Genomic DNA, 23,332 nt, shown 5'->3' with positions numbered 1-23,332 from the left:
CTTTCATCTTTTAACTTTAAAAAACTTTTTTATTCACTTATATATTATTTAGTCTATTAATTTTAAAGATAAAATCGTTATTTTATCTGTAATATTAAAAATAAACTAAAATTTTATTTGTTTTTCTCCTTATAAACCTTAAAACTAATGATTTCTCTTAAATCAAATTTTAAAAAATAATATTTTCCCCCAGAGTTTATTTTGCATTCTCAAACAGTTTCTTCCTCTCCCCGTATCTCCCTCCAACCGTCCTAGGTGGAAGACGAAGCATCTCTCAGCTTCACCTTACAACTTTAATCTACTCCTCAATTTGTGCTTGAAATTTTGTTGTCAAATTAAGGATCTCATTCATTGATAGTAAGAGACAAATAAATTAATTAAAATATTTTACAAAAGTGATAGAGATTCGAATCCAGATTATGACTTAGAAGTTCTAATATATCACCAGTTTTGCTAACTCCTTTTTTCCATTAGCTATTATTCTTATTCTTATAAGGTATCTATCTTCTAATCTAAATACAATTTGCAACCCACATGGAATAAATGAATTAATATCATTGAGAGAATTTTATTAGCAACTTTTATGCTTATTCCTTTTATTTAACGAGTAAATTTTAATGTATTGGATTAGTCATTTAAAGCTAAACTGATCATACTGAATATGTAAAATCTTAGATTTATCGGTATTCTCATAATTACTGTATAAGATGAATCAAAATGATTAAAAGTTTGATTTTAATATATTATTGACAAGTTTCGAACATAAATTCTCTAATTTAGACCTTTTAAATATTTTGTCGCTTAAAATAATCCCTTACAAATGTTTTATACTTATTCTTATCTCTCTCTTTTAATCCGAATCCATTCGCTGACATGAATGTAAATTGATTGTTGAAACTATAACTACGTTTGCGGTCAATTCTAAACCACTCAACTATTCTTCTTTGGTGTAACTTGTAGACATTTTATAGGGCTGGAGCGAATTCGAAGGGCCTAAAAGTTTCAAATAGATGCTGACAATGGCAATACAGAAAAGAATTAAAGGAAAATGGGAGTAAAATAGACCATTATTTATTTTATGCTTGTTTGCCACTTGATGAGTATAATATTAAAAAAAAATTTTAGACAAACAAAGAATATTAAATCAAATAAAAACATTTTAAATTGGTAAAAATGTATCCATTTTTAAATTTGCATAATAACAAAGATCCCAAAAGTTCCAAATAATATATAATTTAAATTAAATGTCTTGTACTGGACAAGTAAATCTTAAAAAATTAATTGCTCGAAGAACATTATAATAAAAGAAATTTTCTAACTAAATGTTTCTAAGTTTTGGTTCAAACGAAAAATTTTTAACATCTTCTATTGTTAATGATAAATGTTTGCACTGATTTTCCGTTTAAATTCTAACAAAATTTTAACTCTTAATATGCAGTAGTTGTGTCAATCAAACAATAAATAAATTAAATATAAACAAGTTTTAATATAAGTTTTTGGTTTTTCCTTGTTAATTTTATTTGTTTACATATTAAATAATTTACTTGTAAACGTATAAGAGAAGATGAAATATAAGTTAAAAAAGATTGACTAATTGTTCTTGTTCCGTTATTTACTAAACTTATTTTGTTTTGTGTTATTTCATATGACATAAAATAATTTATTATTATAAAAAGGTAAAGTTAAGTGATTCATCAATAAAATATGTTGTTTGATGATGCTTAGCCAATGCTTCAAACACTCATGCTTTTTCATTGCCCAATTTTTTTGATTTAACAATCATTTCTTTTCATGACGAGCTTTTTTCTAATTTTTTATTAATTAAGTAATATTACATATATATATATATATTATGTAAAATAGGTATATAGATTATATATTATCATATGATTAATTATTTTTAATTCAAAATCTTTTAATTATATGGTAATATATCATTTATGCTATCAAAAGTATGAATACAGAATTTTATTGATTTTTATTTGCTTCACTATGGCCATAATAAAGCAAACAAAAATAATTCAAAAAGAAGAAGAAAAATGTTTTAGTCATACACTCATTTACATGTCAGCATGAATTTATCAAGTAATTGTGGATCATGAATATTTATGAATAAATAACAAGTTCAAAAATAAGGTAAATCAAGGCAGAAAAATCTGGTCGCAATATCTGTCAAGGCTTATTTCATGATCACTGATTGAGAGAATAATCTTGTTTTGATCCCTTCCCTTATATCAGTTATCTTCTACGAACTACTTGATCACTTATGTATTTTTATTTATAATTTCCTACCCTACCTTAATTAGTTCCCGCTAAGAACAAAAACCTCCATTCAGAATCAAACACATGAAGAAAAACACCCATTTTATCTTTAGTTAATAATAGCACAGCAAGTTTATTTTCTATGAAGTAAACTGAAGTATTTACATACATTTTCTACAAGAAACTATATACATATATTTATATATATATATATAGCTTGTGGACACTCGGAATAGCTATAGTAACTATATATTACATACCATTGAGATATTTTGATCAAATTAGATTCTACGTGGCACTTTTATCTCTTCTGTATCAACTTCTTCATCTGATTTGGTCGAAAATCTCCATCATATAATTTTATTTTCATTGGTAACATTCTTCTTCTGTTTAATTATTAATTCTTAATATCGTTGGAAGTGTTTTCAGTCAGAGAGTTGATAACAATCTCGGTCGACTGAGATTCTCCAGAGTCTTTCAATGGCATTAGTTGAGTTATCTTCTTCGTCTCTTTTGCTTTGCCCCACAGCACGGCATATAACCCACATATGATCAAGATTGCCCCTAGTATGCTGAAATAATTTCTGGATCAATTACTCTCTTACGGAATAATTACTTGTTTGAAAATCAATGAAATTAGATATACGTTTTTGAATAAACAATTAAGAAACCTAATCTTAAGAGAAATTAAAGAAAGAAAGAGAAGATAGTTAGTATACCTGCCCAAGTGTAGGCTCTCGCCCAGAATTAATGAAGCAACAAAAGCCACCACCACAAGCATAAGAGGGCCAAATACAGAAACAAAAAAAGGTCCCTTCTTTTGCACACACCAAAACGTCAAGCTCATCACAAAACCAGCAGAAAGAGTTCCCTGAAACATCAGCAATTGTCTATTATTACAAAATCCAACCTCTAAAAATTGTTAACGTTATTAAAATGAACACAAAATTGTAATATATATACCACATAAGCTACAGTTAGGAGCCTAATATTGAAGCCTAACTTCCACTGACTCAAATCCTTTTCCTTGCAAAGGGCAAAAACTACTGACTCCATTGCTGCCATTAGAGACACCAAAGCTGTGATTGAATGCTGACATGGATATTGTTCACTCATTTTAGCCTGTAAATATACAAAATAAATTGATTTGAAGTAAAAGCTTGACATTTATACATTCTTAAGCAAAGAAAAATTTAAATTACCTGAATGATCAACCAGATACCAATCAAAAAGCAACCTCCCACAGACATTAAACAGCCGAAGAGGGTTTTAATGGTAGATTCTGAATGGTGCGCCTGTGGTGCATTTTGATGCAGAAGGTTTATATTTGTTGACCAAATCTTAATCTCAACTCCCTTGCAAAATGTGAGCACCATCGCCCCAACTATTCCCATCAATGTTCCCACCACTTTCGCTTTCCCAGCCGGCGTCCATATTCCGGCCACCTTCTCTAATCTGAGATTAATATGATGACGTTAACATTTTTTTATTCCGCTGAATCAGATGGGACTGTGGTATTTCTATGCATTAATTAGTTTTGTGGAAACAATAGGAATTCCTTTTTGTCAACAAGGATCAAAAATACTTTTTTTTTGGGCAAAATAAAATTATATATATAAATAAATTATACAAAATTATTTATACTAACTGATAAAATAGTTTATTATTAGATAATATAATTGTTTATTTTTTTTTTCTTATTATAAAATCATCTAATAAAAAACTATCATTTCAAGTTATATAAATAAGTTTATACCATTTATTTTTATTATTTTTGATTAAGGATCTACTTCAGGATTTGAATGTCTAATCTTACCATTCTATGTGTAATTTTGAGAAATCCCATTTTTTATTTATTCAACCATTTAATTACCAAGTTCAATGTTAGCTAGAATAACTTCATGTGCTGATGCAACTCAGGATGATAAAGATAATCAACATCAACTGGCAATATCATTAAGTTGAAAGCATTTCATATAATTACAATCTGACTTTTTTATAATTATTATTAGAAGTAAGAGATATAACAATTAAAGTATCTTTAAACACTGTTTTTAAAACAAGCCTAAATTTATTAAACAATATAATTGATTTACAAATCACTTCATTAAATTGTATGGTTGTATTTTAATTTTATAACTTACTTTTGAGTATAAACCCAACAACCTAGAGTTTCATTCGGTAGATAGTGACCAAACGTCTCAAGTCATTTTACGATTATTAACTATGATACCTAAGATATTTGGGCTTCAATGATTAAGATGACTTAAGTTAATATAGTTTGGATATCTAATATATTGTATACCAATTTTTTTTCCTTTTTCTTTCCAATTGGGACATACATATTCTAACACTTATCCACAAGTGCAACTAAGCTATCATTTATAATATCCGGTTTAATAACCCTGAGTCATTAATAAGACATTGTCTGTTTTAGATAGACAGTTAACCATAAATTTGTTTTTTTAACTTTTTGTAATATCAAACGTTTTGTAACAACTTCAGAATTCATATATTATTTAATTAATATTCTTTCATTATTTACAAACTATGTGAAAATATTATATATATCCAATATGTCTAATTATTTTTTAATGATTTACCTAACATCCATTTACGTTCTCATTGAGATACCTCACTTTTAGTCCACAATTGGCCCTAAATCAATGACCTACAGCACATAGATTTCAATCCAAGGGGCTGATTTCTTTCATATCTACCCACTCTACTATAATGGGTCTTAGAGCAATGATCGTTAAACGTTTTACAACTCTAATACTATATTAAAAATTTAAATCATTTTAGGATTATTAATTACTGAGTTTTAACATATTTAGGTTCAAATAGTTAAAGTGACTGAAGTTCATCTAACATAGATAACAATATATATTATATAACCTTTCAATTTCTTTTTCTTTTTTTCACCAATGTGAAACTTACTTATGTCCATGGTACTGAAAGTTGGTATCGATGTTGAATGATCCATATATATGTATGAGACAACTGTAAAGGAAAAAGAGGAGGAAAGTCATGTACCTAAAAGAAAGAGCCAAAATATAAGTGATAGCTGGAATTAGGTTAAGCATTGCTGTCACAAATGTTGCTGATGTTAAGGCCATGCTCTCCAAGTATAGAAGTTGATGAAGTGTACACCTACAATTAAATTGTTAAATTGCTCAAATGAATTGTTTATTTGTTTATTATTTGCAGTCTTCCTTTCTAAATTTTTTTACTTATATTTCTTTTCAACTATATGCTAGCTATGTTGACTCACCCAAGTAAGCTACCAAGGAAAGCTTGAAAGAGTATCTTCAAATTTAGTTTTGGCCTTTTCTTCCTGCAAAAGCAAATAAAAATTAAATGCGAAGAGCTTTTGGTTTCAGCCAAAGAACACAGAAAGAAGCAAATAAGGGAATCCATGAAAAAGGAAACAAAAATAACGAAGAAACTAGGCAAACCTTTCTACAAAGAAAGCAAAGGGGAGCATAATTGCAGTGGAGATAATGAATCTATAAGCAACAATAATACTGGAGTTCATTCCATCTATAACTGCCAGTTTGTAAAATATAGTTCCTCCTGCATATACCACTTGAACCGCAACCATCACCAGCACTGGTTTCAATTCATTTATAAAACTACAAATATCATTCATCATTTTCAGATCAATGTATACATTTAGATGGCTGAATGGATATATAATCTGTCGTTTGCTTAGAAGGAAGAAAAAGCTAGTCTATTGGGCATGTTATAGTTATTGCTATGATTTTAACTGCATCTTTATAGTTGAGTGAGAGGAGTTGCCTTCTTCATTCACAAAATAGTAGTTCAGTGGCCAGCAGTGATGAATCCACTCAAATTGTTTTCCTTTCTTTGTTTTTGGAATTTTTAATTTTATTAAATATATTAGAGTTTTATTAGTTTCCACTTAGGATTGAATCCTACTTTTGTTATGCTAAAATATTTAATCAATAAAATTATGTGATCGAATAATGAGCAAAAATTTGTACACAAATAAAACATGTTATTATATGATTAGATAATTTTGAATTAAAAATAAAATAACACTAAATTATATTATGACATATCATTTTTTATATACGTGTTCATTCATTAGTTATGTATATATCGCTTCTCATATTTACGATAGGATGTGATCTTTCATTTCAAATTAATTATTGATTCATTAAAAACAAAATGGTTTGAGAGTTGATAATATGACAAAGAAAATAACCGTTTTTTAACTTCTAAGTTTATGGGTCAAAACTCTTACAAGTTAAATATAGGATAATTAATAAATATATAAATTATATGATTGAATATAATTTTTTTTAGAATTTAAAAGATTAAAATGTAATTTTTTTAACCAAGTTTAAGTAAATCATTTGTGTCTTAAGCTCATACTAAAGCTAAAATCTTATATATTCAACAAACTTGACCTTGAATTTTGAATATATGTAATTGGGTCTATCTCGAGGCAAATACTACTTGGTTTTGCTCACTCAGTTTGCAACCCCACTTTAGTCTAATTATATGATCATTATCACAGTTAATTTGATGGTCCCAGGTGAATTAAAAAATTGTACAATGCATTATCTTGCCATTGGCATTGAACTTGGTTGTGTTGTGTATCCCTCACTTAAAGTCACACAACAAATGCAAATTTGATTTTGATACCAATAATGCGTTTGTTAGGTGTATTCTGTTTGTTTGACTCTTACCATGGATTTTAAAAAAAAATAATATTATGTGTTCATATTTTTTTTTATATAATTTAAGTAAATAAATGATATGTCATTATGTAATTATTTATTATTTTATCTTTAATTTAAAATTATTTAATCATAAAATAATATATAATCTGTATATTTAAATTATGTATACCTAGTTTTATTGTTTCTTAAAATGTGTTTTATTAGGTCAGATTGCATTCCTATAGTTATTCTTTTATTGCTTTGCTTGAAATTATCGGCCTTTTTGACCTTCTTTTTCTAACATCTTTATTCCTAGGTTAAATAACGAGTTGCATTTGTCATTCAATTTTTTTTCCTTTCTTTTTTATTTTAATTCATATAAGTCTTCATAAGTTTTCACTTATTAGAACTTTAATCTCACTTCTTAATTTGTGCTTGAAATTTTGCCATCAAAAGATTTCGTTTATTGATACTTTAAAAACCATCAAGAGATTAGAGTATTTCATTAGCTCTTATTTTTATTCTTGAAGGGTATTTATCTTTTAATCTGAACACAATTTGTAACCCGTATAGAATAAATGAATTAATATCACTGAAAGAATTTTGCTAGCTACTTTTATGCTTATTCTTTTTATTTAACAAGTAAATTTTAATGAACTGGATCACTTATTTGGAGTTGAACTGATTACATTAAACATATAAAATCTTAAATCTATTGGTAGTCTTACATCTCTTGCATCAGATAAATTGAGACAGTTAAAAGTTTCATTTTAGTATATTATCGACGAGTTTCAAATTCAAATATCTTAATTCAGATTTTTCAAGTGTTTTATTATTCAAATTAGCCTTTAGAAACGTTTTACGCTTATTCTTGTCTCCCTCTTTCAATCAGAATCGATTTGCAATCCATTGGCAACGTACATAAATTGATTGTTGAAATTACAACTACGTTTGTGGTCAATTCTGAACCACTCAACTATTCTTCATTAGTGTAAGTCGTAGACATTTTACAGGGCCGGAGCGAATTCGAAGGGCCTAAAAGTTTCAAATGGAAGCTGACAATAGCAATAAATAAAAAATTAAGGAAAATATGCAGGTAAAATAAACCATGGTTGCATGTTTTGTCTGCCACTTGACGAGTATAATATTAATATGTTACCATTAATACACACATATTAATTTTTATTATTAGTAAATATAATTTTATTGTAATATAAAATTCTAAAAGATACCGACTAAGTTATATCTAGAATGTCTTTTCTTCTGGTTCCTGAAGAATAAAATAAAATAAAAAAACACAAAACAAAAATATTCAGGGAATAGAAGAACTTAAAAACCAAAAGTGAAAAATAGAAATAGCCACTTCCATTTTCTCAACTCACGGTAAAATAGTGACCCCATTCTTTGTCCAAGTAATGTTGATCTTTAAAGAACTGACATAAAAAAGCACAATTAAATAAAATCAATAGAAAAATTTAGAAACCAACTGAGAAGCAAAACTGACTTTGTCTTGATGGCGTTTGTAGAACACATCCCCATACTTTTTAGCCTCTCTTTCATGCTTGTCTGTTGAATGAACACAATCAAAAATGAATGAACTGAATCTTAATCTTAAGATGAACAAATATGAGTTATTCCACAAGAGAAATAGTGCCTCTCCAGAAGGGGGAAACTCCAGCTTTAGAAGTAGAGTATAATTGTATCTACTGAGCTTCTTCTTGCTGATTCACAGCCTCTAGCACATTAGATGATTCCATTTTCAATTTTCTAGGCAAAATTTTTGCATAGAAACAATTCAGATTTAGAGAGAAGCTCAAAGAGCGAAATATACTAAAATATTGAAACTTAACGTGGCAAATGATAAATATAAATCTCTGATATTCCCCAGTGTTATCCAACTATAAGGCAACCAAAAAAAGAAAAAAATGGAATGAGTTAATGATAAAACATTTCACCTGATTTCTATACTTTAAAACAATTCAACACCTGTACACTGTCAAAAGGGAAAGAACCAAGGTTTTTCATTTTCGTTTAATTTATTTCAGAAATGTTGGTGCCAATATTATAATATTTGTACCAAGTACATGAATTTGACTTATTTTCATTCACATTTGAACTAAACTCAACTATTTTCCTCCATTTTCTACAAGAAACAGCATACATATATAGCTTGTGGCTACTCTTAATTGCTAGATTAACTAAATATTACATAACTTAAAGATATTTTGATCAACCCTAGCCCTTTTATCTCTTCTGTATCAATTTCTTCATCTGATTTGGTCGAAATTGATAACATTCTTCTTCTGTTCAGTTATTAATTTTTGATATCGTTAAAAGTGTTTTCAGTCGGAGAGTTGATAACAATCTCGGTCGACTGAGATTCTCCAGAGCCTTTCAATGGCATTAATTGAGTTATCTTCTTCATCTCCTTTGCTTTGCCCCACAGCACGGCGTATAGCCCACATATGATCAAGGTTGCCCCTATCATGCTGAAATAATTTCTCAATTAATTACTCTCCTATGCTTGGAAATCAACACAAGTATACGAGCAATGTTACATATATATATTTTTTTTTTCGTTAAATTTATATACATATTTTGAGTACAAAATTAAATGGTCATTCAAGAATTAGGATGCCACTTTCTGAATTAAAAGAAATTAAAGAAAGGAAGAGATAGTGATATACCTGCCCAAGTGTATGGTCTCGTTCAGAACTAATGAACCAACAAAAGCTACAATCACAAGCATAAGAGGGCTAAATACAGATACAAATAAAGGTCCCCTCTTTTGCACACACCAAAACGTCAAGCTCATCGCCAAACCAGAAGAAAGAATTCCCTGAAGCATCAACATAATCCAACCTCTCAAAATTGTTAATGTTAAAATGAACACAAAGTGGCAAGATATATACCGCATAAGCTACAGTTAGAAGCCTAATATTGAAGCCTAACTTCCATTGACTGAAATCCTTTTCCTTGCAAAGGGCTAAAATAACTGACTCCATTGCTGCCATTAGAGACACCAAAGCTGTGATTGAATACTGACATGGATATTGTTCACTCATTTTGGCCTGTAAATATACAAAATAAATTGATTTGATGTAAAAGCTTGACATTTATATATACTTCAGCAAAGAAAAATTTAAATTACCTGAATGATCAACCAGACACCATACAAAAAGCAACCTCCCACAGACAGTAAACAGCCGAAGAGGGTTTTAATGGTAGATTCTGAATGGTGCGCCTGTGGTGCATTTTGGTGCAGAAGGTTTATTTTTGTTGACCAAATCTTAATCTCAGCTCCCTTGCAAAATGTGAGCACCATCGCCCCAACTATTCCGATCAATGTTCCCACCACTTTTGCTTTCCCGGCCGGCGTCCATATTCCGGCCACCTTCTCTAATCTGAGATTAATTTGACATCGACAAATTCTGCTAAGTGGTTGTGGTGCTAGGAAAACATTTTTTTAATTTCCATGAATCAGAAAGGACTGTAGTATCTTTATGCACGTGTTAGTTTTATTTCCTCCGTTAGAACAATAGGAATTACTTGACCGACTAAAATTATATATATAAATATATTGTATAACCTTATTTATATAAATTAAAATAATTTATAATTAAATGGTATAATTATAATTTAACTTTTTAAAATATCTTTAAACATAATTTTTAAAATAAGTTTAGTGTTTTATTAATACGAAAGCTTTGATATTATACATAATATTTAATCCAACAATCCTAATCACTATTAAGATATTATCTGTTGTGAATATATAATATATCATGATTTTGTTTTTAAATTTTACAATCTCAAACATTTCTTGATAACTTAAGAATTGACATACTATTTAGCCAATATTTGTTTAGTATTTATAAATGATGCAAGATAACAATACATACCCAATCTGTATTCTCACTGAGGTTACTTGAACATCGCTCAAGAAGTCCACTTGGGTTTCAATAATCCAAATTTGGTCCTAAATCAACTATTTATTGGTCCACATAAATTTCAACCCAAGCAACTGGCTTCTTTCATACCAACTCACCATAAGCAACTGGTCGTGGATCAATAAACGCTTAGCGTTTTACAAGTTTGATGTCATATTAGAAATCTAAATCATTTTATGACTATTAATTACGAGCTTTAACATATTTGGACTCCGATTGTTAAAATAATTTAAGTGACTTTAACTTGGATGCCAATATATTATGTACCATCTAATTTCTTTTTGTTACCCAGTTGAAGTAGTGTGAAAAGTTAATACTGATTTCGGGTGATAAATATCTATAATATGTGACAATTGGTTTAAAAAAAAAAGAGGAAAGTCATGTACCGAAAAGAAAGAACCAAAATATAAGTAATAGCCGGAACGAGATTAGTCATGGCTGTAACAAATGTTGCTGATGTTAAGACCATTGCCTCCAAGTATTGAAGTTGATAAAGTGTACACCTGCAATCAAATTGTTAAATTGCTAAAACGAATTGTTTATTATTTGCAGTCTTCCTTTCTTTATTTTCTTTTCAACTAAATGATAGGTATGTTGACTCACCCAAATAAGCTACCGAGGAAAGCTTGAAAGAGTATCATCAAATTTAGTTTTGGCCTTCTCTTTCTGCAAAAGCAAATAAAGATGAAATGCGAAGAGGTTTTGTTCTTAGCCAAAGAGCACAGAAAGAAGCAAATAAGGGAATCCATGAAAAAGGAAACAAAAATAGCGAAGAAACTTGGCAAACCTTTCAACAAAGAAAGCAAAGGGGAGCATAATTGCAGTGGAGATAATGAATCTATAAGCAACAATAATACTGAAGCTCATTCCATCTATAATTGCTAGTTTGTAAAATATAGTTGCTCCTGCATATATCACTTGAACCACAACCATCACCAGCGCTGGTTTCAGTTCATTTATGAAACTACAAATAGGATTCTTCATTTTCAGATCAATGTATATATTTAGATGGCTGAATGAATATATATAATCTGTCTTTTGCTTAGAAGGGAGAAAGAACTAGTCTATTGGGATGTTATAGTTATTGCTATAATTTTAACTGTATCTTTACAGTTGATTGAGAGGAGTTGCCTCTTACTCTGGCCAGCAGTGATGAATCCACTCAAACTATTTTTATTTCTTTGATTTTGGAATTTTTATTTTATTAAATATATAAGAGTTTTTATTAGTTTTCACTTAGGAATCGAATATTTAATCAATAAAATTTTATGTATAAATAATAAGTAAAGACTTATGTATAAATAATAATATGTTAGTATATAATTAAATAATTTTAAATTAATAATAAAATAACATTCAATTACATATTATTGTTTATGTATAAATTTTTGTTCATTATTTATGCACATATTGCTACTCATATTTAATATCGGATGAGATTTTTTATTTAAAATTAGCTATTGATTTATTAAAACCAAAATCGTTTGAGAGTTAATGATGTGACGAAGAAAAAACCACTTTTAACTTCGATATAATATTTATTAGATTGCAATACATTTATGGTCATAAAATTGTGTTCCTATTAAAGTTAGACACTTAAAGTCCATAATATAGGAAACTCTTGTAAGTCTCACATTCATATATTTAGTTTAGGGCTTGATCTAGTTGAATTATGAGTTTAATATTAGTTGGTTTAGTAAGTTAATGACTTAAAACCTTTAAAATTTTTAAAATTTTAAAATAAAATTGGATATTTTAATTTTAAATATAAGAATAATTAATGAATATATAAATTATGTAATTTAAATATAATTTTTTTTAGATTTAAAATATTAAAATATAATTTTTTAGGTCTAGAATTTGAGATATATATATATATATATATATATATGATGTTAGTGACAGGGTAATGCATTATACTACTGTTTTAATCACCTCTGTCCATCAAATCAAATATGCCATTAATGATTTATATATATATATATATTTATTTATTTCACACCACTAAATGTGTGTTTGTTAGGCATACTTTGTTTCAAGTGTTTGATGTATAAGCAATCTGGGGAAAAATTAGGTTCCTTTGTTTGTCTCTTACTCTGGATCTTCTTAAAATGTGCTTTATGAGGTCAGATTGCATTCCTATAGTTATTCTTGTATTACTTCTCTTGAAATTATTGATCTTTTTGACCTTAGTTTTCTAACATCTTTATTCCTAGGTTAAATAATGAGTTGCATTTGTCATTCAATTTCTTTATTCCTTTCTTTTTTATTTTAATTCATACAAGTCTTAACAAGTTTTCACTTAGAACTTCAATCTCACTCCTTAATTTATACCTGAAATTTTGTCATCAGAAGATCTCGTCTATTGATACTTAGAAACCATCAGGAGATAGGGAATTTTATTAGCTCTTATTCTTATTCTTTAAGAGTATCTATCTTTCAATCTGAATAAAATTTGCAATCCGCATGGAATAGATGAATTAATATCATTGAGAGAATTTAACTAGTTGTTTTATGTTTATTCTATTTATCTAACAAGTAAATCTTAGTGAGTCGAATCACTTATTTAAAGTTGAACTAATCATTTTAAACAAGTAAAATCTTAAATCTATTAGTAACTTCACTATTATTATATTAGCTGAATTAAGATAGTTAATAATTTGATTTTAATATATTACCGACAAGTTTCGAATTCAAATTCTCTAATTTAAACTTTTCAAATTTTGTCACTTAAATTATTTCTCAGAAACATTTTATACTTATTCTTATCTATATCTTTTAATCCGAATCTACTTGCAGCTATATATAAATTGATCGTTGAAATTATAACTACGTTTGTGGGCAATTCTGAACCACTCAAGTATTCTTTGTTAGTGTGAGTTGCAGACATTTTACAGGGCTGGAGCGAATTCGAAGCACCAAAAAGTTTCGAATGGATGCTGACAAGTGACAAGTGGCAATATGGAGAAGAATCAAGGAAAAGATGCAAATAAAATAAACCATTATTTATTATAAGTTTGTCTGCCACTTGACGAGTATACTATTAAAAATTCTTTTACACAACTGAAGAATATTAAAGCGAATCATAATATTTTCAATCAGTAAAAATGTGATCATTCTTAAATTCGCATAATTACAAAGATCCCAAAAGTTTCAAATAAATGCCAAATAATAGTTCTCGGGTTCATGGGTTATGTTGTCTCGGCTCACTAAGACAACAAAGATTAGGATACGACCCAAAACTCTATTTCTATGAACCTTTAACAGGTCAGTTTGCATGTTTTGTGACCTGATCTGTTATATTATACAATTTTTTCACATATGGATTGGCCTATCATATTATACAATTTTTTTAACTTATTCATTTAAAAAAAAAAACCTCGTGTATCAGATAAATTAATGTTTAAGGTGTTGATTGCACAAGCTATCAGGCTCTCTTCATAGTGCATCTTTCTGTTTAACCCTGAATATCATTTCAGCATGTATACATCAACTGTGGAAATATTTTGATATATTTGGGCTGTAATCCAAGTCACTCTACCATTCTAAAATTAGTACAACTATTTATTGCAGCCTCTTCAGAGCCAATATATATATATATATTTTACTTCAGTCGTTTAGGTGATATGTAGATGTATCTCCCTCAATAACTATCATTTGCACGTGTAGTTTCGGAATCATTACCGTTGGATGTGTAGTCAGTTGGAGAGTTGATGACAGCCTCAGTTGATTGAATTTCTCCTGAGATTCTAGATGGAATTAAGTCAACTGATTTCTTCATCTCCTTTGCTTTACCCCACAGCACCGCATATAGCCCACATATGATCATGGCTGCCCCTAATATGCTGAAATAATTTCTGACTTAATAATAATAACTAAAACAAGCAATTAGGTTAAATACAAAATAATGAAATGTACCTGCCCAGATATAGCCTCTCTTCCAGTAGTAACGAAGCAACTAAAGCTACTAGAACAAGCAAAAGAGGACTAAATACAGATACAAATAGAGGTCCTCTCATTTGCACACACCAGATCATTAAGGTGACCATCAAACCAGAAGAAAATAGTCCCTGAAACACGTATAATTGATCGTTAAACACATTTAACGAATTACAATGCATTTAAAATTAAAGATAATAGATTTTAACCAGTCCTTTGAGTGGTAATGGCAATATACCGTATAAACTACAGTGAGAAGCCTAATATTGAAGCCCAATTTCCATCGACTCCAATCATGATTTTCCACAAAGAGAGCAAAAACAGCCGACTCTATTGCTGCCATTAGAGAGATCAAAGCGGTGCTGGAGTACTGACATGGGTATTTTTCACTCATTTTAGCCTGTAAAAGTAAAGTAAAAAACTACAATTTGATGCAAAAGCTTGATCATTTATAATTTGATACAACATCTTAGCTCTTTAATTTAACAAACGTTTACCTGAATGATCAACCATGAAGCATTCAAGAAGCAACAGGCCAGGGCCAATAAACAACCAAAGAGGGTTTTAGTATTATTAGTTTGGGAATGGTGTAAGGCAGGATGGTGTAGAAGGTTTATATTTGTTGACCAAATACTAATCTCAACTCCCTTGTATAATGTGAGAAGCATCGCCCCACTTATTCCCATTAATGTCCCCAACACTTTGGCCTTCCCAGCCGCACTCCATATTCCACCCACCTTCTCTAATCTGCGCAACCTTAAATTTGCACTTATAATGAATATAAATTTAGATATCAATGATGACATATCATGATAGAAATAAAATATTTTATTAAAAGAAGAAAGTAGTTTCAGGACTTAAAAGAAAAAAGTAGTGTCAGGATGAATTTGCAAGTGGGACAAGCCATATACAAAGAAGAGAAATTGATATCTATGAAGAAATTTGAGAAATGGCAGCAGTGGTGAAAGTGTACCCAAAAGAAAGAGCTAAAACAAAAGTGACAGCTGGGGAAAGGTTAGTCATTGCGGTAACAAATGTTAGAGATGTTAGGTCCATGCTCTTCAAGTACAGATATATATATAGAGATCCCCTGCATTACAAGTGTTAGATTTATCAGCAATCCATACAACTTTGTTTATTTATTTATTGCCATGAATATATACACAGTTTTAGTTTTACTTACCCGAATAAACTACAGAGAAAAGCTTGAAAGATTATCATCAAATTTATTTTTGGTCTACCCTTCCTGCAATCTCACTTTTCAGGCCATCAACAACTATGGAAATAAAATAGTAAAACAAGATACTCATAAAGATATTAAAAGAAAACATCCAAACCTTTCAACAAGGAGAGCTATAGGGAGCATAAAAGCTGTAGAGAAAATATATCTATAAGCAACCATAACACTGAAGCTCATTCCATCATTAACTGCTAGTTTGTACAGCATATTTCCTCCAGCAAACACCAGTTGAGCCACTACCATCAACAAGGTTGGTTTTATATCATTTATCAACCTACGGATATGGCTCATGATTCTCAATATCAACGTAAAACAGCAATTACTAGTAAGAAAATCGATCAATATATTGATTAATGTGTCATAGTAGCTAATTTATACTTGATTGCTAGGGTTCCATTCTCATAATAGTCATGCCAGCAGTGAGAAATCCACTTGATCAATAAGCCTTTTTCTTATTACTAATATATGCAAGTGTTACAGGTTTTCACTTATCAGTGTGCTTTACATATTTTCGGCCAGAGAATATTATTTATCTTTTGATTTTGCCTCAAATACCATTTACAACCTTTATCTATAAACTCCTATGATAATAACACGTCTCATATAATATGATATAATTTAAGTAAAAAAAAGGTATATATCATGAAGTGTATCGAATTAATATAATACAGTGAATGTATTATATCATACGAAACTTATTCTATGATATAATACATATAATTGATACAATCTGATATATATTTTTAGATAATAAGATGATATACGAGGGGTACATTGAAAATTTTTAAATTTTTAAAAGTGTTTATAAGATTTTTTAAAATAATAACATATCAAATATAATTTTTTTATTATTATATTAATATCAATATATTATTTATTTATTTTTTAAAATGTATATCATATGATATGATGTATAATATATGATATGAAAAATTATGTTTTCAATACATAATATGATACGTTATTCGAATATCTATTTCTTAAAAAAAATGATAATCTAGGCACTAACTCATTCTAAATTTGAGTTACTTAGTTGTAGGCACTTTAAACTCAATCAAGCCAAAGGCCTAAAGGTTTCAAATAGTTGCTAATCTCATACCTACATTTAAACTGTTGCAAATGAACAAAAAGCAGCGGCTTTTAGTAAGAGAGACCATAATTATATATTTTTCTGCCACTTTACAATTAGAATGTTAATTTTTTTTTTTTTGGCCAAAGAATAATAAATTAATTAATCAAAACCATGCTAAAAAAATACAAGCCGTGAACATGTTAAAAACCTAAAAGTTTATAACAGATGTCCACCACTAGCAAGATAAGCAAAATACAAAAAAGAAACTTTGCTCAATCAATATTGAATTATATTCATTTTTTATCTATCATTAATCAAAATTGTAGTTCCCAAAAAACAGTTTAAAATGAGGGAAAAAGTGTACATCATGATTACAGAACACTACCGGCCCTTATTGGATTCTATGCTCTCAATTTTTGTGGAAAATAAACAAACCAGCCAAGAAATTTTGTTATATCTATTTCTAATTTTGTGATTTAAGATAGGATAACTAAGTTAAATTTCTAACTAGCTAATATAAATTTAAAATTAGTTTGAAGTTGTATCTTATCTTTTGAACTTATCTATTAAGGGGTGTTTGGGTGAGAAAAAAAGATTTAATAATCTACCTTTTATTACTTATATTAATATAAATAATATTTTAGAATAATTATATTTAAATAAAATAATATATTAATATTTTTTTAATTATCTTTAACCAAACACAATAATTATTCATGCTAAATTTTATTAAATTTAATAATAATTTATACCCAATAATCTTCTAGGTAATTTATTTAATCTTTTAATTTTGATAATAAAATATTACCAAACTAAACACATCTTTAATTGCAAATTTACCTATAATTGTGCATTTCATTATAGGGAATACGTATTAAAGAAAAACACTATTATTAATATGGTATCATGAAATTATCATTGTTCATAGGGTATTAAAATCTATGGAATTGTGAGTTTTTTTCTTTCTTTGATTGATGGTTATTATTTGTCTATCATCACTAGATTTTTTGCTTTATTCCATTCTTTTTGTCTTTCGCGAGTTGAATGGATTATTTTGAACAAACTTATAGAGAAATTTTCTTTTATTTGATACTAGATTTATCCATAGTTTTATTTATTTCGTCTGCGATCATTTACATTTAATGTTAGTTTCAATAATCAATTTTTTGTTTAAAAAAAAGGTGTTTAAACTTGGAGAGAAATGGGAAAGAAGAAGATAGAGTATGCTGAATTTTCATTAACGAAAGAGAGAAGCATAATTACACCCAAATAGTAAAGTAGCTATTACATTTAAAAACTGTCAATCACCATTAATTTATATAATTTCCACAGAAAAAAATGCGGAGTTGACAGATATATAAATTCATTGTGGCATGAATGATGTGACACTTATATTGCTTTATTGATTTTCTAAGGCCATCGCCTATATTATCGACAAATCCTTTACATTTGCTCATACTTTTTGGTTGATATTATCTTTTGTGGTGAAAGCAACTGGAGAGTGGACGACAATCTCTGTGGACTTAGATTCTCCCGAGTTTTTAGATGGTATCAATTGAGTTTTCTCCTGCAACTCTTTTGCTTTACCCCACAGCACTACATATAGCCCACATACGATCAAGGTTACTCCAATCACGCTGAAATGATTTGTGAAATTTACACTAGAATCAGATATAATGTACGAATAGAATTATATATACAAATAAATTATACCGTATTTATATACCTGCCAACGTATAGCCTCTCCTCCAGTACTAACGTCCCAGCTAAAGCAACTAACGCAAGCCAAAGAGGGTTAAAGGAAGATACAAATAGAGCACCCCTCATTCGCACACACCAATATGACAAGGTCATCATCAAACCAGTAGAAATAATTCCCTGCAGAAACGTACAATCTTTATACAGTTTTTTCTAAGCCAAATATAAGCGAAGCCACTGTGGTAATAATAAAGATCCATTTAAAAATAAAATTTAGTGAAATTGAAACTAGTGGCTAGTATTAATCGTTACTAACTGTGTAAGTTACAGTGAGAAGTCTAATATTCAACCCCAACTTCCATTGACTCCAATCTTTTTCGGTAGAGAGGGCAAAAACAACTGACTCCATGGCTGCCATTACAGACACCAAAGCTATGCTTGAGTACTTACATGGGTATTCTTCACTCATTTTAGCCTGTAAATAAAAACCAAAAGAACAGTATGATGATTATTCTCAGCCTAAGAATGATTAATTAGCTTGAGAAAAGTTTACCTGAATGATAAGCCCCATAGAGTACACGAAGGTACAAAGCAAAGACAATAAACAGCCGAAGAGGGTTCTGTTATTAGCAGATTTTGAAGGCTCTAAAGCATGATGGTGAAGAAGGTTTATTTGTGTTGACCACAGCTTAATCTCAACTCCCTTAAGAAAAGTCAGGATCGTGGCTCCTCCTATTCCGATAAATGTTCCCACTACTTTAGCCAGCCCACCTATTCCAGCCACCTTCTCTAATCTATGATAAAGTTGATGCAAAAAGACATTGGCATGCATATAGTCAAATATATATTATATCAAATTATGTGGTTTACCCAAAAGAAACAGCCAAAATAAAAGTGAAAGCCGGAGAGAGGTTTGTTATGGCTGTGACAAAAGTTGCAGATGTCAAGGCCATGCTTTTCAAGAACAGATATTGATATACTGAGGCCCTGCAATTCAAGGTTTAAAAACATCGGCAATCGGAAAATTAGGTCTGTATATTTATTAGCATGAATCTGTATATCAATTCCGAAAGACTACATAGATTTAATAATATTTTTACTTACCCGAATAAGCTACAAAGAAAAGCTTTAAACAGTATCCTCAAATTTAGCTGTGGTCTGCTCTTCCTGCAAAATAATTTTGGGAAGGAGCATTAATGTAAATAGCTAACCAAATAAAAGATCTGCTCATTTTTCTCAATAATATAATTTTTTTTATTTTTAATTTATCATAGTTTAGTTCAGCTGATTTATTTCTAAATTTTACAATAAAACTATATATATTGACGATTAATACTAGTATACCAAGTGTAATGTGTTTTATAAAATAAATTTTATTAAAAATAAAATAACATTCAACATATTATATTATAAAAGTTTCAAGAAAAATTGAAGGGTACAATAAAGAATCGTCATCATATTATAAAATTCATGAATTTTTGTTATTTTACTTAATTTATGTAAGTAAAAGTTTAATTGCAGGATAACTTAAGAAGATTCAGGTGAATTATGCAGTAAACTAAATCTAAATATTAAATGGAAAAATCATATATTAAAGGAGAAAGACCAAACCTTTCAACAATGAGAGCCACAGGGACGATAAAAGCAGTGGAGAAAATAAATCTATAAGAAGTAATAACACTAACGCTCATTCCATCAACCTCTGCTAGTTTGTACAGCACAGTGCCTCCAGTGCAAAGCACTTGAACCACTAACATCAACAAGATTGGCCTTGTATCTTTAATGAAACTGAAAAAACGATCCATAATCAATGTATTTAGAGAACGAATCGATGAACAGAAAATGCACTGTCTTATTAATGAAATTTAATGGCAGCTTTATAGTTGATTGCTATGGATTGCAATTTGTTGTTATTGAATATATAGCTCAGTTGCCAGCCATGCTGAATCCACTAAGTCCTGTTTTTCTTAACTTTTACAAATATATGGAAATCTTATAGGTTTCCACTTAGGACTCAAGTCGTCGTCATTTATGTTTGTCATATCTTAGACATATCTCTTTTACGTAAAATAATAGTATTAGTGCAGAATCTCTTCTTTCTTTCTTTCATTTGCTTCTGTTGTAGCGATACAACTGGCATCTATTTGAAATTAAGGGTGAGTGTGTCCGAGTACTCAATGAAAATTGACATAATCGAAATCAAAATTAATTGGTTTCTATAAATTAGAATCAAAATCTAAATTTTAAAACTTATAAAACGTATTCCTATTTAGAATTGACCCGATAGGTTTTGGTAGGTTCTAATTTCTCTTCAAAACAGACACTCTATTTCATCACAATCCACTCACCCTACCAACTCATTTATTTCATGACCCCACTTCCCCTCTTCTTCTGTTTCCTTTGCACACTAATTCGTTTACTTTACGACTCTACTAATTAGATAGGCAAACTTCCACTAAATATCAAACTATGATTACAATAATAATAATAAAATAACAGGAGAGTTGCTTAGGTTAGATGAATTATTGTTTTAAATGGTTTGATATATTATAGAAAATAGATCCCAGTTTTGGGTTACAATCTTCTATAAGGTGGAATCGAAACCAGAATTTAAATTGATCAATTCCACAAAACTGGAATCAAAACCTATCCGTAATAGGCTGGTTCTGAATAGGAATTAAAACTAAAAGCTGGGTACCTACGATTTTGAATCTGGTTTGGATTTTTGCTTACCACTACTTGAAACCTTCAGGTCTTTGGCTCCAGTTTAAAGTGCTGTTTATAAATATATTTTATACTTGTACTATTTTAGAATAGTTGAGTGCCTTAGATATGTCTTCCAATCCGAATATAATTTTTCCATCAGGTTATATAAACCAACCAAAGTCAAAATAGTAATTGTAATATCAGTAACTTTATAAGAAAAAATAAAATTAAAGTAAGAAAATAGAACCTTAACACTTGTGTATTTTCTACTTCTTTTGAGACTCTTTAGCATAAGATCAGAAAGTGGTTGCTCCCAGGTACATTGAAGCTGGATATAGAACTTTGGCTCAGGCCTGTACTGAACTAGTTTGGATTTTTATTTTGTTCCAAGAATCTCGGTACCTTGTATACATCGAGATTGGTGTGTATTCTGCCAGAGAAATTGATTGCCTCTAAGGAGTTATTAGTTATATGTAATGAGATTATCCTAAATATGGGATAGGTTAAAAATAATAAATATTTTAAAATGTATCAAATTAATATGATATAATAAATGTATTATATAATATGATACAATATATTATCGATTAGGGTTTATATTTTTTTTTTGAGAAAATGAAAATATATTAACAGTATTCATGTATAAGAATTTTTAAATGTTTAAATTTTTTTTTTATATTTATCAAAATGATAATGTGTTAATTAAAATTTTTATATTATATTTTAAAAGTCATACCATATAATACTATATGTAATACAGAAAATTTAACTTTTTTATATACACAATCCAGGGCCACAGAGGATCATAAAATTTGGCCATTGGCATTACAAAACTTGCAGGAGCAAAACTCATAGTAGGTGTCCCAATCTGGTCCACAAAAACAGAAGATGCCATAGCATATGCCAAGTGCTAAATTGACTGACAAGAAAAGCACTTGTTAAAGGTTAAAAGCTACATTGGAGAAGATGTTGCGTCTGGGTTGATGAAGGAACGTGACTATATGGTTCACAACTCTACCATATGTATCTAATGCTGTTGCAATCAGGAAGCAAAAACACAATTAAACACTGTTATTGTTGAACAAAATTGGTAATTATAAAGCAATAATTTTACTGATTTTCAACAATTACAAATTTATGCAAAATCACAGCTACACACTTCACAGTATTTTTCTACACTTCCTCACAAACATACACACTTACAATAACTGCTCACTTAAGGTTGGGAATTAAGCCTCTTTAGTTGGCCGACTTTGATTTTTCTTCATGCTTCTTGAAAGGCAGTTGCAACTTGTATTGGGAAAGCGGTTTGCAACTCGTTTAAGGCTGGAGCAAGTTCTAGATTCTTGCGGAGAGAGATTTTTAGAGAGAGAGGTGACATGATTATTTAACATTTCTCCTCATTGACTACTCTCGTGTACTGTTGATCTTGCGCTCATCCTAAGTTATCTTCAAAATTCTTCAAATTTTGCAGAAACAAATCTTTTAGTAAATATATCAACAGCTTAGTCATTTGTCTTGACTCTTGATATATTCATTTCAATCCCTCCTACTAGTACCTTTTCGTGTACAAAGTGATAATGCACTTTCGTATGTTTAGTTCTTACGTGAAAAATTAGATTAGTTGATAGTTGTATTATCAATTAATTATCACTATATAATTGCGTCAAATAATACATAATACATATAGAAACTTCTTTTGAACATATTTATTTGCGATAATTAAATATTAGATATGAGATTCCTTTAATTCAATGTTACAAATATTTATTAT

At 29.2% G+C, this 23,332-nt stretch overlaps 4 protein-coding genes across 6 annotated transcripts; all 4 read right to left on the bottom strand.

Moving 5' to 3' along the window:
* Positions 1-2,659: 2,659 nt before the first annotated feature.
* Positions 2,660-5,917, bottom strand: LOC123214326 (WAT1-related protein At1g68170-like). Its single transcript, XM_044634077.1, has 7 exons — positions 5,721-5,917; positions 5,537-5,599; positions 5,299-5,415; positions 3,465-3,717; positions 3,226-3,384; positions 2,982-3,133; positions 2,660-2,834 (listed from the first exon to the last, which is right to left on the bottom strand). Exons 1-7 carry the CDS (start codon positions 5,915-5,917, stop codon positions 2,660-2,662), a joined length of 1,116 nt encoding a protein of 371 aa, XP_044490012.1.
* Positions 5,918-8,988: 3,071 nt separating this feature from the next.
* On the bottom strand, positions 8,989-11,898 carry LOC123214915 (WAT1-related protein At1g68170-like). Its single transcript, XM_044634939.1, has 7 exons — positions 11,691-11,898; positions 11,507-11,569; positions 11,290-11,406; positions 10,105-10,357; positions 9,866-10,024; positions 9,641-9,792; positions 8,989-9,442 (listed from the first exon to the last, which is right to left on the bottom strand). Exons 1-7 carry the CDS (start codon positions 11,885-11,887, stop codon positions 9,268-9,270), a joined length of 1,116 nt encoding a protein of 371 aa, XP_044490874.1. The 5' UTR covers positions 11,888-11,898; the 3' UTR covers positions 8,989-9,267.
* A 2,488-nt stretch (positions 11,899-14,386) lies between these two features.
* LOC123215130 (WAT1-related protein At1g25270-like) lies at positions 14,387-16,426 on the bottom strand. Of its 2 annotated transcripts, none has more exons than XM_044635200.1 (7): positions 16,180-16,426; positions 16,026-16,088; positions 15,816-15,932; positions 15,340-15,598; positions 15,081-15,242; positions 14,822-14,973; positions 14,387-14,748 (listed from the first exon to the last, which is right to left on the bottom strand). In XM_044635200.1, exons 1-7 carry the CDS (start codon positions 16,371-16,373, stop codon positions 14,547-14,549), a joined length of 1,149 nt encoding a protein of 382 aa, XP_044491135.1. In that variant the 5' UTR covers positions 16,374-16,426; the 3' UTR covers positions 14,387-14,546. The 2 variants fall into 2 exon arrangements, with proteins under 2 accessions (XP_044491135.1, XP_044491136.1); XM_044635201.1 differs by having other exon boundaries at positions 15,340-15,589.
* Positions 16,427-18,356: 1,930 nt separating this feature from the next.
* Positions 18,357-20,753, bottom strand: LOC123213332 (WAT1-related protein At1g68170-like). Of its 2 annotated transcripts, XM_044632744.1 has the most exons (7): positions 20,464-20,752; positions 19,957-20,019; positions 19,723-19,839; positions 19,406-19,646; positions 19,169-19,327; positions 18,881-19,032; positions 18,357-18,791 (listed from the first exon to the last, which is right to left on the bottom strand). In XM_044632744.1, exons 1-7 carry the CDS (start codon positions 20,655-20,657, stop codon positions 18,608-18,610), a joined length of 1,110 nt encoding a protein of 369 aa, XP_044488679.1. In that variant the 5' UTR covers positions 20,658-20,752; the 3' UTR covers positions 18,357-18,607. The 2 variants fall into 2 exon arrangements, with proteins under 2 accessions (XP_044488679.1, XP_044488680.1); XM_044632745.1 differs by lacking the exon at positions 19,723-19,839 and having other exon boundaries at positions 20,464-20,753.
* Positions 20,754-23,332: the final 2,579 nt, after the last annotated feature.

Source organism: Mangifera indica, chromosome 4 (assembly GCF_011075055.1).
Source record: "Mangifera indica cultivar Alphonso chromosome 4, CATAS_Mindica_2.1, whole genome shotgun sequence".
Classification (NCBI taxonomy): Eukaryota; Viridiplantae; Streptophyta; class Magnoliopsida; order Sapindales; family Anacardiaceae; genus Mangifera; species Mangifera indica.
Note: the sequence above shows the minus strand (reverse complement) of the source record. Positions and strands in the feature narration are given on the sequence as shown.

Excerpts from the sequence above, each read along its gene's own strand:
- LOC123214326 (XM_044634077.1), bottom strand. The coding sequence starts at position 5,917 with ATGATGAATGATATTTGTAGTTTTATAAATGAATTGAAACCAGTGCTG. Across the intron at positions 3,718-5,298 it reads ATTTTGGCTCTTTCTTTTAG|ATTAGAGAAGGTGGCCGGAA; the intron begins GTACATGACTTT and ends TATTAATCTCAG. Across the intron at positions 3,134-3,225 it reads TCCTAACTGTAGCTTATGTG|GGAACTCTTTCTGCTGGTTT; the intron begins GTATATATATTA and ends CTGATGTTTCAG.
- LOC123214915 (XM_044634939.1), bottom strand. The coding sequence starts at position 11,887 with ATGAAGAATCCTATTTGTAGTTTCATAAATGAACTGAAACCAGCGCTG. Across the intron at positions 11,407-11,506 it reads TTCCTCGGTAGCTTATTTGG|GTGTACACTTTATCAACTTC; the intron begins GTGAGTCAACAT and ends ATTTGATTGCAG. Across the intron at positions 10,025-10,104 it reads GTGTCTGGTTGATCATTCAG|GCCAAAATGAGTGAACAATA; the intron begins GTAATTTAAATT and ends GTATATTTACAG.
- LOC123215130 (XM_044635200.1), bottom strand. The coding sequence starts at position 16,373 with ATGAGCCATATCCGTAGGTTGATAAATGATATAAAACCAACCTTGTTG. Across the intron at positions 15,933-16,025 it reads TTTCTCTGTAGTTTATTCGG|GGGATCTCTATATATATATC; the intron begins GTAAGTAAAACT and ends CTTGTAATGCAG. Across the intron at positions 15,599-15,815 it reads GTTTTAGCTCTTTCTTTTGG|GTTGCGCAGATTAGAGAAGG; the intron begins GTACACTTTCAC and ends TGCAAATTTAAG.
- LOC123213332 (XM_044632744.1), bottom strand. The coding sequence starts at position 20,657 with ATGGATCGTTTTTTCAGTTTCATTAAAGATACAAGGCCAATCTTGTTG. Across the intron at positions 19,033-19,168 it reads TTCTCACTGTAACTTACACA|GGAATTATTTCTACTGGTTT; the intron begins GTTAGTAACGAT and ends ACGTTTCTGCAG. Across the intron at positions 18,792-18,880 it reads GAGAGGCTATACGTTGGCAG|CGTGATTGGAGTAACCTTGA; the intron begins GTATATAAATAC and ends AAATCATTTCAG.